The sequence below is a fragment of the Thamnophis sirtalis genome, unplaced genomic scaffold (assembly GCF_051295495.1).
Source record: "Thamnophis sirtalis isolate CommonGarterSnake01/CBP01778 unplaced genomic scaffold, rThaSir2_p1.2 scaffold_1, whole genome shotgun sequence".
NCBI lineage: Eukaryota > Metazoa > Chordata > Lepidosauria > Squamata > Natricidae > Thamnophis > Thamnophis sirtalis.
In genome coordinates, this window is record NW_028261381.1 from 137,649,666 (window position 1) to 137,665,235 (window position 15,570).

General features: G+C 36.3%; 1 protein-coding gene across 3 annotated transcripts in view; it reads left to right on the plus strand.

Annotated features, from left to right (window-relative positions):
- The window catches only part of PPP4R4 (protein phosphatase 4 regulatory subunit 4), a 61,834-nt gene that overhangs the window by 12,066 nt on the left and 34,198 nt on the right, over positions 1–15,570 (plus strand). For all 3 annotated transcript variants that reach the window (XM_087725859.1, XM_014070432.2, XM_014070433.2), the window contains 3 exons: positions 12,652–12,754; positions 14,515–14,662; positions 15,442–15,515. In XM_087725859.1, the coding sequence (XP_087581985.1) occupies positions 12,652–12,754; positions 14,515–14,662; positions 15,442–15,515 (325 nt within the window). The remainder of the gene's footprint in view (positions 1–12,651; positions 12,755–14,514; positions 14,663–15,441; positions 15,516–15,570) is intronic.

A 15,570-nucleotide genomic window follows, 5' to 3' on the forward strand; every position in this document is an offset into this window, starting at 1 on the left:
ATAGAGGAGAAAGAAATCTCTTCCTGCAACATTGTGCATTGCTTTTAATTTGAGACTATATATCATTTCTTATTTTCTTGCGATTTTTTTCCTTCTTACCTAATTTTAATTTATTAATTGCCACTCAGTTCTTTGCTGCCACAAAATCGTATGCTTAGTAATGTAACAATAATAGGATATTCTTTTTTTAAAGTAATTATTGAGGATTACAATTTCAATAGTAAAAACTAATACATACTAAAAGAAAAATAGAAAAAAATGAATAAAAGTGAAAAAGTAGAAAAGACAAAAATAGAAAGAAAAAGAAAAATAATATAGTAAAGAATGTTTGTGTATATGAGAGAGAGACAGAGAGAGAGACAGAGAGAGAGAGAGAGAGAAGGGGGGGAGGCCCATCACAAATATAAAAAAATGTATAGCAACTTTTCACCTCCTCTTAAATTACAAATGATACTTTCCCCCATATCTTATCTCTTATCTATGAACAAATAAAGTATTGTCATTGTAGTCCTGATGACAGCAAAACTCCATTAAGGGCTGCTAGGAATAACCCTAACCCTGTTGTAACCTTGATCAAATAATCCAACTTTATCTTTCTTCCTTTTACTTCTAACAATCTTAATCTTTAGTCCGTTCAAATATCTGATTTTTTATTTCTTCTTTTTTCCTTATAAATGAGCTTCAATGATTCTCTTTTGCAAATACAATATTAAAAAATTATACCCTACTTTCTTAGTTTATTATTTGTATGTCCCTTTAGTTATTTTTAATCAGTTTCCTTGTGGGGAGCAACTCAGGGGTGGGCTTTAAAAATTTCAGCAATGGGTTCTCTGTACGGTTGTGGGTAGGCGTGGCCATGGTGGGCATGGCCTAGTTGGCCTCTTGCACCATGGCAGCGGGGGTGTTTTCGCTATCGCCAGTTCCAGAGGCTTTCTTCGAACCTCTGGGAGAGCAAAAACTGCTGCCTCCGGGCTCCAGACGCCCTGCGGATGCCAGAAATGGGCCCGTTTCTGGCCTTCCGGAATTTCCAGGAGGCTTGTTTTCCCCCCTCCCTGAGCCTCCATGCGGGCCCTGCACTTACTTAGCATCCAAAATGGGCCGCATGGAGACTCCTGGGATGGGTGGGCGGGGCCAGCCAGGGGTGAGATTTGAAGATTCTCCAAACTGGCCATAATGTTCTCCCGAACCCGTAGCAGCCCACCCCTGGGGCAACTGTGTGGAACACTATAGTAATGGATGAACTATGGTCCTCTACTTTATCTGGAGAGGTTCAAAGAGCTAGTCTAGTTGTTGACACTTCATTCTTCGCCATGGTCATCGGTTCTGTTTTTTGTAGAGCTAATCTTCAGTTTGCGGTTTCTTCTTCCGGACATCACATTCAATAATGAGAGACTCTGAGCAAATGAGGAGATAAAGGAGGTCACAATTAGGGAAGCCCAATTGTTGTAAATGGTTGTAAATATGATAAGCTATTAGGATTTGTAGATCAAGTACATTGGCTGCAATAAGCAAAGAAAAATAAAACAGAAATGTTCCAGAAATGAGAATAATTGTCATATGGAAAAAAATAATATGTGGACAGAGATAATATATGGATATGTTCTCTTAAAAAGTCAGTCATTTCAACTCCTAAACTAAATATCTTGAACATGAAATAGTTTATTAAAACTATTTGGCATTATCTGGAACCCTAGTAAGCAAAACTTATAAAAGCTAAACATTCTGTAGCAGCTTGTCAATGTTGGTATGTAAGTTTCTTTCACTCATATTCCAAAGTTGTAATAAATCCAGAAGAATCTTATATTTTTAATTAATTGCATTTGATCTTTAGGGGAAAAATGCACTGTAGCAGTATAAGGAGAGCGATTTTGTTCTCTTTAATTTTTAGTGTTCACACTGAAGATTAATTATTGCTTCAGAATAAATATACTAAAATCAGGAAAGAAGGAGGAGAACTAAAGTGCTCATTTCTGGGATGTATATACATTGCAAGTATTACTTAAATTGTCATGCTTGCATGAAGACAATATAATTGGCTTTAGAGAAAAAAGGGAAGGGAAACGCTGCTGATGGTGATGAGCTTTTGAATCGAGGAGCTTTGCACTACTATCCAGCAATGGATGAATACATAATTTTTTTGATAGTTGCAAACAATTTTAATAAATTATTTTGATTAAGAGTTTGGGTGCATAATTAAGAAGTTCTGTGAAATACATTATGTTTATTCTAGCTGAATTGTATGTTAAAAATGTGTGGATATGCCCAACAGAAATCAGCAGCACACTGTTTCAAGATGGAATATTGTACTTATGGCTCCTATGAATAAAGCTGTCTTCAAGGATACTCTAGTCTACTGTATTATTCTTTTCTTGAGTTTTCTATTCTTGTTTTTTATTTGCTTTGTTTCATTCACCCAACAAAAAGTCTATCTTTTGGGGGTGCTATTTTGTGATTTCCATTCCTTGCAAATCATGGAATTCTTTCATATCTGTTGGTGTTACCTGAAAATTATACTGATCCAGCAATTAGGAATAATTCATTATTAGAGGTTATATATTATTTATATCAAAAGAAGGAAATATTGAGTAGGGAAAAATAAGAGAATATGAATAAAATTTTCTTACATATATTATACATTTAAATTAACATTTTCATTGTGATTATCCCATTTTAAATATTGTAACCAATTTATAAATACCTTACATATTTTTGGTGATACCTGAACTCCTTTGTGAAATCTTAATTTTTAATGAACATTTTATTATTGTAAATTATAATTTTGTTTTTTACATTTATTTACGGATTTATATGACTGTTCTAGTCAAATACCTACTTTTAATGCTTTTCACATTGTTTCTTACTCTAAGGAGGTCACAATATTATCTGATTATTAAATCACTAGCTTATGCTTTGTACAATGGACAGAGATTTAATACAAACACTATGAATGATCAGTCAAGTTTAAGATTTTTTTGTATGTTCATAACTGTGGATAGCTGTATATAATTATAGAACCCAAGAATACTTAATTTTCATTTCATTTAATGTTTCATGTTTTTTATTTGATTCTTTTGGATCAACATACAATTGTAATATTTAACTTTTTTTCCATTAATGCTTTTTTCTTAAGGCTCTGATAAACTCAGTCTTCATCTTAGTTTTATTCAGTTTATTAAGAGAGGTAAAAGCCACAAATGTTGCTTTGAATGTACCGTTGAACCAATATTAGGTGCTTCTTTATTTAGCTGCATCAACCAGCAAGAGAAGCTAATTGGCTAATTGTTATATCTGAATTCAACTGATATCTTTATAGTACAGTGGGGGATTTAGTGGGTGCCTACATCTGTCATATGTTTGTAGTTTTGAGTAAATGGAAACATTTTACTTTTTTGATAGATAAAACTCACTGTTCATTTTGTGCTTTAGAAGATAGTTTTATATTATTTCTCTCCTTTTCCTTTGAAAGAAATGAATACTGCAGAATCTATAGCTACACAATTTTCCAAAACAATGAAGTCATAAACTCAATTTTTATCCATTTAAATGTAATTTGGATTTTCTGTGCTTGACAGTAGAGATATATCTGTGTCCCTGAATTTAACTGGTGTATAACTGTATAGTTAGATTTGTAAATTGGAAACATAAATTTAATGATTTCTCACATCAGATCCTCTTCTGTTGCCTATATTTTGATCTCAGTCAAAATAGAGTATGTTCAACATTATTGCAAGTTTAACTGTTTTTTTATTTATATACATATTAATTACATGAATCAAGCCATGTCTCAACTCATGAAACAAAAGTAGAATTAGTTTTCTTTCATACAATAATCTCCCAATTTGTGTGCATTCCCAAGGCTTCCCCACTTCTCTGCAGCAGCCCCACACTCTTTACCAAGGATTCTCTTCTCTTCCAAAATAATAACTCACGTGTCTGAGATTACAAAACAACTAGGACTGCTTGGCTTCCTCTCTCTAAGCAGTTGCTTTACAATCACATTGCTTGGCTATGGAAATTCCAATGCCAGTTACAGATGTAACTCAAGAACTACCTTAATCCAATGAGCAGTTAAGGACAAGTTAAGGACAGGTTATACCTATCAATTTGATCTCCCTTTTAAAAACCTCAGACAGCTTGTAGCTATAACATCAATTGGTATACAATTCTATTAAAATATAAATTCAGATGGTTATAATAATGTATTTTTTTCATAAATCTATATCAGCGGCATGATTTAAATAAAACTATTTCAAGGATTAAAAAAACCTCTTTCTTCTGCCACTTTGTTCATGTGAAAAGCAATGTATTTGTGTTCTCTGTTGAAATACTTTTAAAAAGTTAAATATTAATTAGTTTTTATAAGAAAGCTAAGTTGTTTGGTATTTGGTATTGAGTTTATTTATATGCCACCCTTTTCCCTGGGGGGACTCAGGGCGGCTCACAACTTAAAAAGGGAAGGGGGGAGAAAGACAAACTTTTAGACATATAAGACAATACATAATTAAAAAACACAACATTCATACCATTCGGGCGGGTTACAATCTTAGTCCCAGGCCTGACGGGATAGCCAGATTCTGAGGGCTGTGCGGAAGGTCTGGAGGGTGGTGAGGGTCCGAATCTCCACGGGGAGATCGTTCCATAGGGTCGGAGCTGCTACCGAGAAGGCTCTCCTCCGCGTGGTTGCCAGTCGGCACTGACCGGCAGATGGAACTCGGAGGAGGCCTAATCGGTGAGATCTAATAGGTCGCGTGGAGGTAATTGGCAGTAGGCGGTCTCTCAAGTACCCAGATCCACTACCATGAAGGGCTTTATGGGTGACAAGTAGCACCTTGAAGCGTACCCGGAGATCGACAGGTAGCCAGTGCAGCTCGCGGAGGATAGGTGTTATGTGGGTGAAACGAGGTGCACCCACAATCGCTCGCGCGGCCGCATTCTGGACTAGCTGAAGTCGCTGAATACTCTTCAAGGGCAGCCCCATGTAGAGCACATTGCAGTATTCCAGCCTAGAGGTCACAAGGGCTCGAGTGACTGTTGTGAGAGCCTCCCGATTCAGGTAGGGGCGCAACTGGTGTACCAGGCGAACCTGGGCAAATGCCCCCCTGGTCACAGCTGACAAATGATGTTCGAAAGTCAGCTGTGGGTCCAGGAGGACTCCCAAGTTGCGGACCCTATCTGAGGGGTGTAAAATTTGACCCCCCAGCCTGAGAGATGGAATACTTGCCAAATTGGTGGGAGGGAAACACAACAGCCACTCGGTCTTATCTGGGTTGAGCACGAGTTTGTTAGCCCTCATCCAGTCCCTAACAGCTTCAAGTCCCTGGTTCATCACGTCCACCGCTTCATTGAGTTGGCGGACAGATACAACTGGGTATCTGTTTCCAATGCCATCCATCATGGTATCCATCTATACCAGTGTTTCTCAGTCGTGGCGACTTTAATTCCTATGGACTTCAACTCCCAGAATTCCCCAGCCAGATAGCTGTTGTGGTGATCCTCCTGTTTTCTCCATGGTCATTTCATTCAGTGTGGACAAGAGGGAGAGGTTGAGCTTGAAGTCCCCAGTTTTCAGAGTGGGCCATAGGCTTCGACACTGTCAATACATAAAGTATATGAATGTACTGGGTGAGGTCAGCCATTAACATGGTCAAGTATCATAACTGTGCAGATGACACTGAATTGTATATCTTGATCCCAGGTTAATCAAATGATGTTGTCAAGGTCTTGTCCCAATATTTAGAGACTCTTGGGATTTGAATCCTATTGGTTCTGGCAGAAGAGACATGCTGTGGGTCCTATCTGCAAAAGAGTTCCATCTAAAGGGACCTAGGAGATAAACTCTTTCTGCCGACACCTACCTCCTGGAACATCATGCCTCCCAAGGTCCTAATCCTTATGGCCTTCTAGAAAGTGCTCAGAAATATTTGTACTGTTAGCCTTGGAAATCCCCTAATAATTAGAGATCCTGTATATTGGCTGCATTCTATATAATAACTTTCATCTCATGGTCTTATTTTATTCATGTTTATTATTTTTAGTAGTTTTTGTACAATGTTTTCATTTTTGGTTTTATTGTATGCCACCCTGAGTATGAATTGAGTGGCCATATAAATTTGACAAATAAATAAACATTTGGAGTGCACAATTTAGCTCTTCCTGGATTACAGCACCTCCACAAAGTACAGATGGCAGTTGTGAACAGGAAGGCATTGCGTCATTTCTGAAATGTGAGTCTCTTATCACTGTCAGTCACACCTTAGTCATTCGGCAAACAGATATTGCAATGTACCACATGTGAGGCTGCATTTGAAGACAAATTAGAAGACAATTTAGAAGCTACAGTTGATTCAGAATGCAGCAGAATAAATAAACAATTATGGCTATGACTTGACACAACCACATTAACACCTTTTCTATATAGGCTGTATTACTTGCCAGTGAGCTTTCAGGTACAATTTGTCACTTACAAAGCCAGTCATGCTGTAATTACCTGAGGGACAGTTTTTACCCATTGTTTCTGCCCAATCCTTAAAATTGATAGCGCTCATTTCTTACCCCTTTATACAAGCAAGACCATCTGACAGAGCTTAGGAAATGTCTGAAATATCTGTTGTAGAACCGTCTCCTTCACACCAGAAAATTGAACAGCTCCAAGGCTTATGTTGGGTCAGTTGAAGTGTTAGTTTCCCCATTTAAGTTTTCTCTCCTTTCTGGTTTAATGTGGTGTTGTATCCAAGCCACTCACAACTACTGTGAGTTTGATGACTTTAAAAATCTAGTAAATAACAAATACTGCTGAGTTCATAGACCTCTATGAGAGTCAGTACCTCAATAATAAAGCCCAAGTACATAACAAATACATAAAGACTTTTCTTCTATTCATGCTAAACAAGCAAAAATCAGTAGGCTTCTAATACCGTTTGACTTGAAAGTAAGCTTCTATAAAAGTCAGAAATAGGGAATGAATATACCATATATTCGCAAGTTTTTAAAATGTTTTTGCCATATCTGAGCATAAGAGAGAAAACCTGTGTGTTATTACTTTTCTCATTTTCAGAGATGTTGCAATTCAAAGCTTTTAGCATGTCAGCTTGCAGTTAGGAAAGTAATCCTCTGTTACTGTATATAACAGTGATGCCTAACCTTTTTGTTCTCATGTTCCGAAAGCCATAATGCAATGCGCCCATGATCCCATATGCACCCTGCCACAAGCATGCGTGCATGACCCCCCTATCCTCCCCCCATGCAGGCATGCATGACCTCCTGCACTCTCCCCGTACATGCGCATGTGACCCCCCACTCATGTGAGTGCATCTCCTGCATGTGCCCTGTCCCTGCATATGCGCGGCAGAGACCCGAAAACCTGCTGGCTGGTGGGAGGCATGTGTGCATGCATGGTGGAGCTAAGCTGGGGCGACAGCTCGTGTGCCCGCAGACCTGTGGCACACATGTCATAGGTTCTCCATCACAGCTTTATACCAAGGTTTTTTTTAAATAAAGAGTTTAAACTAATTCACATATTTTGATAAGCTTCTAAATAGTTTGTCTGTAGCTTTGTTGTGTGAACCAAGTCAGTTGTAATTTAATCAAATAAGCAGTGTTTAAATAAATCATGACTTAGTATATTATGTCTTACAAAACAAGAAGTGATGCTAAAACTTGGATAACATAAGCTATGAAAAAGAGATTACTATTAATCATTTGATTGGGTAACATCTTAAGTATAGGACTTATTTGTCTGAGTTAGTCTATTCTTGGGAGCAGTTCTTCATTCAAAAAACAAGACTTTAGAAATAGAATTAGAAAACTGATCCTGGTCAACAAGGTTACCATGATACATAGTTACAATAGCTGGTAGCCAAATCTTTAAAAAAAAAAAAAAACTAACAACATTGAGTGACACTAATCATCTAATGACAAATCATTAAAATGCAAAGACTCTTTTCTTTAAACAATACTACAGTAGGAAACCTGTGCAATTCAAATACAGACTTTGTGGAAGGAAAATTCTGTAACCAGATAGCTTAAAGAAAATAGCTGCTGACAGAACTTGATATAGAGTGTCTTTGTTTTTATTCCAGTGAAATAGACTGACAAGTAAACATTGTGAGATCGTTTAATCTAATAGTCTATTGGCTTTCAAAATGATTTTCTGATTCAGGTATGCAGAATTGCCAGAAGGATCATGGATTTCTTTTTAAAGTTCCTTTTGAGTACTTAAAAATTACCTTTGGCACATGTATTTTTAAGCTGTGTTATTTGTTTTAAATTGCTAAAGTTTAGATTGAAAACATTAGTCTCAATGACTAACTTTTTATCTGTCTCTGGAAGATGTTACGTGAGATAGATAAGTTGGCTTGTTGGGGGAAAGTCATTGTACAGCAAATAAAGAAAAATAAATAGTAAATTAGTGACTAAATTAAATCAAGTAAACCATACTGACACAGCAAATTGTGTTATTGTTCCTTGACTTTATAGGATTTGCTGTAGTACATCAATATATAAGCTGTGTTATTGTTTTATAGAAACAAGTAGGTTCATACTTCAACAATTTCTAATTGGAAGGGGAGGAAAAATTGGGGAAAAAATAACAGGAGGAATTTGTATGAATATGTTTAAATATAAAAATTGCAATTCTAAATACCCTTACTCAAGTATTTTTAAATACAGGACCAGTTCCTGAGATGGATTAACTGATAGAATTTGAACAAATGGGTCAGTTAAAGCCTTGAAAAAAATTAAAACAGGGATTTGAAAGAAGAAAGACAGCACTACAGTATTTATACTTATTTATTTGTATATCGCCTGTATTATTTTTACAAATAACTAAAGGTGATGAACATATCCAACACACCTTTCTCTTCCTATTTTCCCCAGAACAAAAGCCCTGTAAGATGAGTTGGAGTGAGAGAGAGTGGACAGCCCAAGGTCATCAGCTGGCTTTCATGGCTAAGATGGCACTTGAACTCACAGTCTCCCATTTTCTACCCTGTTGCTTTAACTACTAGATCAAACCTGGCTCTCTATATGTAACTGTTCTATGACAGAATTAATTAATTGCATTATACTGAGCAGATTTTGATTTTTATTGGATGAAGGTTTCAGTTTTAACTTTAGGTATCTATAATATGAAGAGCAATTCCATGAGTTATTTCTGCATAATTATTTTGGTTACTGCTAGCCATTCAATTCCTTGTGATGAATTTCTTAAGTATATGTGCAGGTGAACCAATTTAGATTCTATCATTTTAAAAGATAATAGGAAAACCTCCAGAGAACCTGGATTCCAAGGAAGACAGGGCCTTCCTTCACATAGAAATCATAGATTATTTTATTAATTACATTTATAGTCTGCCTTTTTTTCTGTGACATCAAGGTTTAATTAGGGTCTTTCCTAATTTTATGTCCTTCAGCAACCAAGTAGTTGTAGTTGTAGTTGCAAAGTAGATTGAGCTACAAGAATGATTGATCCTGAGTCACCTATTGATCTCTGTGGTTGAGTGGAACTTGGATCTGGTTTTCCTCAGCACATTGGATACATGAGTCGTCTGAATTTAAACTGCAGATTTTTTTTTTCAGATTTAGTATTAGAGGGAAAAACATGTTAGAAAATTAGAAAAACTTCATAACAGTAAAAATTAAAAAGTTTCCAAGCAAAAGTTAAGAAGAGAATAATACGAAAAGTTAACAGTGGGAACCAGAGAGCTGTTGGGCTTCTTTTCACTGGAGGCATTGAAGAAGATATTAGACAACTAGTTCTTTTCATGCATTAAATTGCATTCCTCTACTGAGCAGTTGGACCGATTGAATGGTCTAAATTAGCTCTTCAGAGTGGATATAATTTTGCTTGAGCCTTAGATTGTCCTTAAAATTGAACCAAGTATTTTATTTTCAAACTCTTTCTGAAATTGTTGTATCAGTAGAATACAGAGGTAGAGAGCGAATCTGTATCTGCCTGTATCTGTGGGGCTGTTTTCTACTCTGTTCATCAGTAAGGTCAACTCCCTCCCCTTCATAATTTGATGGGGTCTTATAAGATAACTTTCTCAGTAGACACCCCTCCACACACACTTTGAAATTCTCTTCCTAAACAGTTTTGGTTGTCTATGTTTCTTCTAAGCTTTAGGAAAACTGCTAAGAATTGCCACTTCCATCTGGCACAGGAGGAGGGAATGCTTTGATTAGAAAGGAGACTACAAGTATATTATTGCTATAATTTTCTGTTTTTTTTTTTTTAAACTTTGATCAGTTTTGGTTTTTAGGTTTTTGGGTTTTTTGTAATCAGTGTCTTACTTTATCATGAGGTTAGGTTTAGCTACTCTTTTTGGAATTGAGTATCATACAAATAAGTAAAATAAATAAATAAATCTCATGTTTTGTTGACAATTTTGTAAGCCACTATTAATCTATATTTGTTTGGCAGTATGAAATAAGTAGTGAGACATCAGAATTGGATTTTCAGAAACAATTTCTGCTTCCAGGATAAGGAGGGCAGAAAATTAGTTATGGATCCATGTTATGTTCTTTGATATACGTTCACTTTTTGTAGAAGAAGATATCTTATTCCTATCTCATTTGCCAGAATTTTAAAGCTGAAGCAACATTTTATCAAGCGAGTAATTACAGCTTGTCATGCAACTGACTCAGTAGGCAAATTTGGGTTTTACTAGTTTCACATAGTTACCCTATAGAGTTCTGTTTAATCGTATACCAAACTGGCATTTTCACTGTCCACAGTGTAACATCAATCTGGTATCATCTTCCTATCTTCCTTCCCTTCTTTTCCAGCTTGGTTTATATGCTGTCCCAGTTGAAATGAATTGGAAGCAGCTTACATACCTAAATACATATTAAGATCAAAACAGTTAAACAAAAATAACAGCATAACAGTACAATGTTTCAGAGAAATACCAATCACATAAATAATCCTACTTCGTTATAATTCAGATCCTTCTTTGGTTTTGCTCATACATATGGATTCATCATGCTGTTGCTGTTTGAAAACAGCAACATTATACACAGTGGTAATATGCTAAAGAAACGAAAGGCAAGAAATAAACGATACATAATAAATAAATAAACTAAAAGGAAACCTACGCAGATCTAGTTTACTTTATCAACTCCTTATATTTTTGTCCTTGCACACTGCCTTTATTTCTGTCACATCTAAATACTATTTCATACACTTGGTTTTTTAAACTTATGGCCTCTCTGTTTTTGAAGAGCTCATCTTCTTCATCCAGCCATGACTTTCTCTGTCTTCCCCTTCCTTATTAATTCTTCCTTTATATATTTGTTTTGCAATTCAGTTCTCATTCTCTCTATTTAACTATATACTTTTTGCATACTTGTTTCTCTTCTGTATCTGACCATCTTACAAAAAATATTATCTTTGTGTCTTCTATCTCTATGCATTCCTTACCACTGGTACCTCCCCTTCTAAACTCTGCATCTAAGATACTTGGTTCAGAATTTAGAACATTATTTCATCTGTTGGATGACCACCATCTTTTCATTTTTCATACAGGACTGTGCAGTATCATTTTTAGCATCAATTGGGGGGAGGGAAATAGCTTTCAGGGCCCATTTAAAGGATATGATCTTTCCAGATTTCTTCAAATGGATAGCACCCATCATTATATTTGTATTTACCGAACAAATACCCTACTCCATTCCATTTGTACTCTATTCATTCCAATATTCTCCCAAGCAAAATTAATTTCCCAATTTAATCCCGTACTATAAACTGGACCTCCACTCCCAGAAAGACACAACCATTAGAAAGGCTGTCATCTTTTTCATTCCCCTTCTCCAGACCTCCCTCCAGATAAAAAATTTGCTGCTAAAACTTGTGCATGAAGAGATCATGATGAAGAAGAGCTGGATATTTACTTCTAACTGCATCCTTTGAGTGGTCAACTATGAATTCACACAGTCCACTCTACTTTGCTTGGTCTCAGGTGATTTTATTTTTCCTTCAGATCTGCTGTGTTAAGTTTAAAATCTGAAAAAGTTCAGCTAATCACACTATATGCATGGGAGGGCAGGGCATCCTATCAAATCTTTTAAGTTCTGTAAGGTTTTGAATAGGACTTTGTGCAAGCACATTACTCATGTGTGTGAATTCAGGGAACCACTCAAAGAACTGTACTAATGGATACAAAATAATTTTTATCAAGTCTATTCACATTAGATTATTATGTTCTAAAATATAATGATGTCAAAATGGCTCTAATTCAAATAATAATTTGGAAATGAGAAATATTCCAAACCGTGTAATCTTGGGTGACTAAATCTACATTATTATAAGCTGAAAATTTAGCTCAGTTGTCTGTCTCGGAAACATGTCGTGTAAACCAGTTAAGTGTAACATTTAACACTGAGGAAGGTCTGATAGTAAAAGTTGAAATATTTTGAATTCATTTAAAGCAAATCATAATGGTTGGGTTAGGTTTTATGAGTTCATTTTATTGTATTCTTTTAATAGTATGTGTAAATTTCTTTTTCACATGTTTTTAATTTTAAAATTGATTTATCTGGTTTATGTATTTTTATGATATGAGGTTTTTCAATGCAATTTTCCTTTTATTTTTATTAAATTTGATTTCATAGAAAATGTTTAAAAATGTTTTGTTCTTTTTTTAAAAAAATAAGTTCTGGTCAAGACGTCCAAGGGACAAGCGTGGTTGCAAATCTTCCAGTCCTGATGCGACAGAATCCTACAGAGACGCTGAGGAGAGTCTTGCCAAAAGTTCGAGTAGGTACAGCATGCTTTCCTATTAAAGTATTCCAGTTATACCAAGAACAAACCTCCCACTGATTTTAACAGCTGTGAATATTTTATTACAGCAAAAATTATGTACAAGTAGTCATTGACTTACAACCATTTATTTAGTGATTGTTAGAAATTACAACAGCCTTGAAAAAAATGACTTATGACTGTTTTTCACAGTTATATCTATTGCACATCCCCATGGTCACATGATCAAAATCTGGACACTTGGTAACTGCTTCACTGTTGCAGTGTCCTAGGGTCACATCATCACCTTTTGTGATGATGGAAAGTCAGATTCACTTAACAGCTATGTTATAATTTAACAATTATAATGATTCACTTAATTGTGGCAAGAAAAGTTATAAAATAGGGCAAAATTCACTTAACAAGTCTCCTGCTTAATAACAGAAATGTTGGGCTCAATTGTGATCATAAGTCAAGGACTACCTGTATAGTTCTCTATTTACAACAGTTTGTTTAGCGACCCTTCAAACTTACAGTGACACTGAAAAAAGTAACTTATGACCATTGCAACATCCTCATGGTCATGTGATCAAAATTCAGACAATTGACTCTTACGTGTGATGGTTGCAGTATCCCAGCATCATGTGTCCCCTGGCATAATGACAAGGTTAGTAACAAGCTGATCTGGCTTCACCACTTAGCTGCAAAATGCTGCAAAGCCAATATTTCCTTCCAAATATTAATGAGAAACAGCAATGCTGAAACAATTGCTGCTGATTCCCAGTTTCTTCAAATGGCAGACTTTAAAGGGATAATCTTGCAATCACAGGAAGACAAAAGAGCAGGCAAAAAAGTCTGGCTAGTTTTGCCTGAAGGGTTAGAGCCTTACTGCCCCCCCCCTTCAAACTGGCTCTCTCAACAGCCCGCCAGGTGATTTACACATGTACAATATACACACACAGAGACAGAAACACATGTGAAGACTCTAAAGCTTTCACACCCTAAAAATGCCAGCATGGAGGATATGCAATAGGTGCGGAAGAGTGAGTATTTTAGCCTCATGGTCAAGATGTGAGAAATTTGAATCTGATCCTGCCACAGGTTGGGTGAAAGGAAGGGGTAAGTTCATCCCAAAACTAAAAGAATACAAGGGAATTCCCCCTTTCCTTTCTTCTCTTTTTTTTTAACCTCCTACAACTCTGTCCAGGTGCCACTGGAGGAAAGAGCGGGAAGGGGTGAAAGCAAGGAGGGTTTCACACACAAAAAAGTGGCCCTGTCCCCAACCACCCCCGGTATGGGCTGCTTTTTTCCTTCTCCTTGCCTGCACATCAAAGCAATGTCCTCCACCTTCCCATGCCCAAGTCCACTCACCCCTTGGCGTGCGGATTGGCTGCCCAGATGCACATTTATATGTCCCACATAGCCAAATGGCTGTGGAAAAGTACCCCCCTGTGAAACACAGTTGATGAAGGGGCAGGGGAAGAATGCTGCTGGAATAATGGCAGGAGAGGACTGCTGGTGGAGAGCCAGCCGAGTAAGAATGCCTATGTTTGGTCAGTCACAGTGACGTGCCTGAGAAGAAGTGGGCATATGTTAAGGCAGCCGTGTTCAATTGTCCTAAAGTGAGAAAGCAAATAAAACACAATAACTATAAATTAGGTGTGATTTAAGGTGTGATAAATTTTACAAACAGTAAGCTGTACATTTTATACTTGTCATATTTCCTTTTAATGTGTGTATATCTTTTGCTTAGTTATTATTATTTTTTGATCATACAGGAAGTTCTGCCTGTTGCAAGTGTGGAAATGCAATTAACAGCAGCTGTTTCTCTTTTGACAATTCTTCAAGAAGAATCAATATCCATCCATACTTATTCTCACTCATTCTTACAACTCATTCTACAGAATCTGGAGCATAGAGATGCAGGTCAGAGGAATGCCATGTTGCTGATTTCTTAGTTTGCTCTTCTTTTTCTTCTGATAATTTACTATTTAAAGCAGTACATGCAGGAATAAAATATGTAATTACACAATAGATTTGCTAGTGCTACATCATGTAGTTGATTAGCTTTTGTTTTGTTTCACCTTTTTTTAAAAGAAACCCCTTTTAATTCAATTATAAAAAAGAGAAGGGAATTACAAGAATCTAAGCAGGCCCATAATGAGAAAGACACGTAAAAAGGAATGAGGTGGTGATGGCAATCCAAAGAATGCCCAGAAATTAAAACTATGAGGGTGCTCTACAAACATCCCAATGTATTTCCACTTTGTGCCTACTCACTTGTGATCCCTTCTTCTCTAGTCTCTCATGTTTGCAAGGGGGAAACAAAAAGAAAAACAGATCAGGCACAAGACAATATGTACTGACTATAATGCTAATCAAATGCCTGAGAGACACTACAAAGGTCACTAATGTGAACATAGGTCTTAAAGTTAATTTTTCAGCACTGTCAAAACTTCATTTGGTCACTGTACAAGTCAGTAAACCCAAAGGTAAGTTCAATCTAGGCTTTTATTTGGTGGAAGCCAAATTCCTATTTGATCAGTTAAATTATATTTTAACATACTAACTTCTATAATGTATACATTATATATTTATTTTAGTGTTACTGCTGTCATAATGTTGTTAATTGAAGTCATTGTTTAAAAGAATTTTACGTAACTGGTTTGAGGTGCTTATGTCTGTAGTTTATTTGTACTTCACAGGTGTCAGTAATGCTTGGCTGGACACACTTCTTGCTGCAATAGAAGCTCTTCCAAAAGAAACTATTAGACATGAGGTAATATTGTTTTCCCATGATATTAGTGGGAAGAAATAATATTGACTCAGTGATG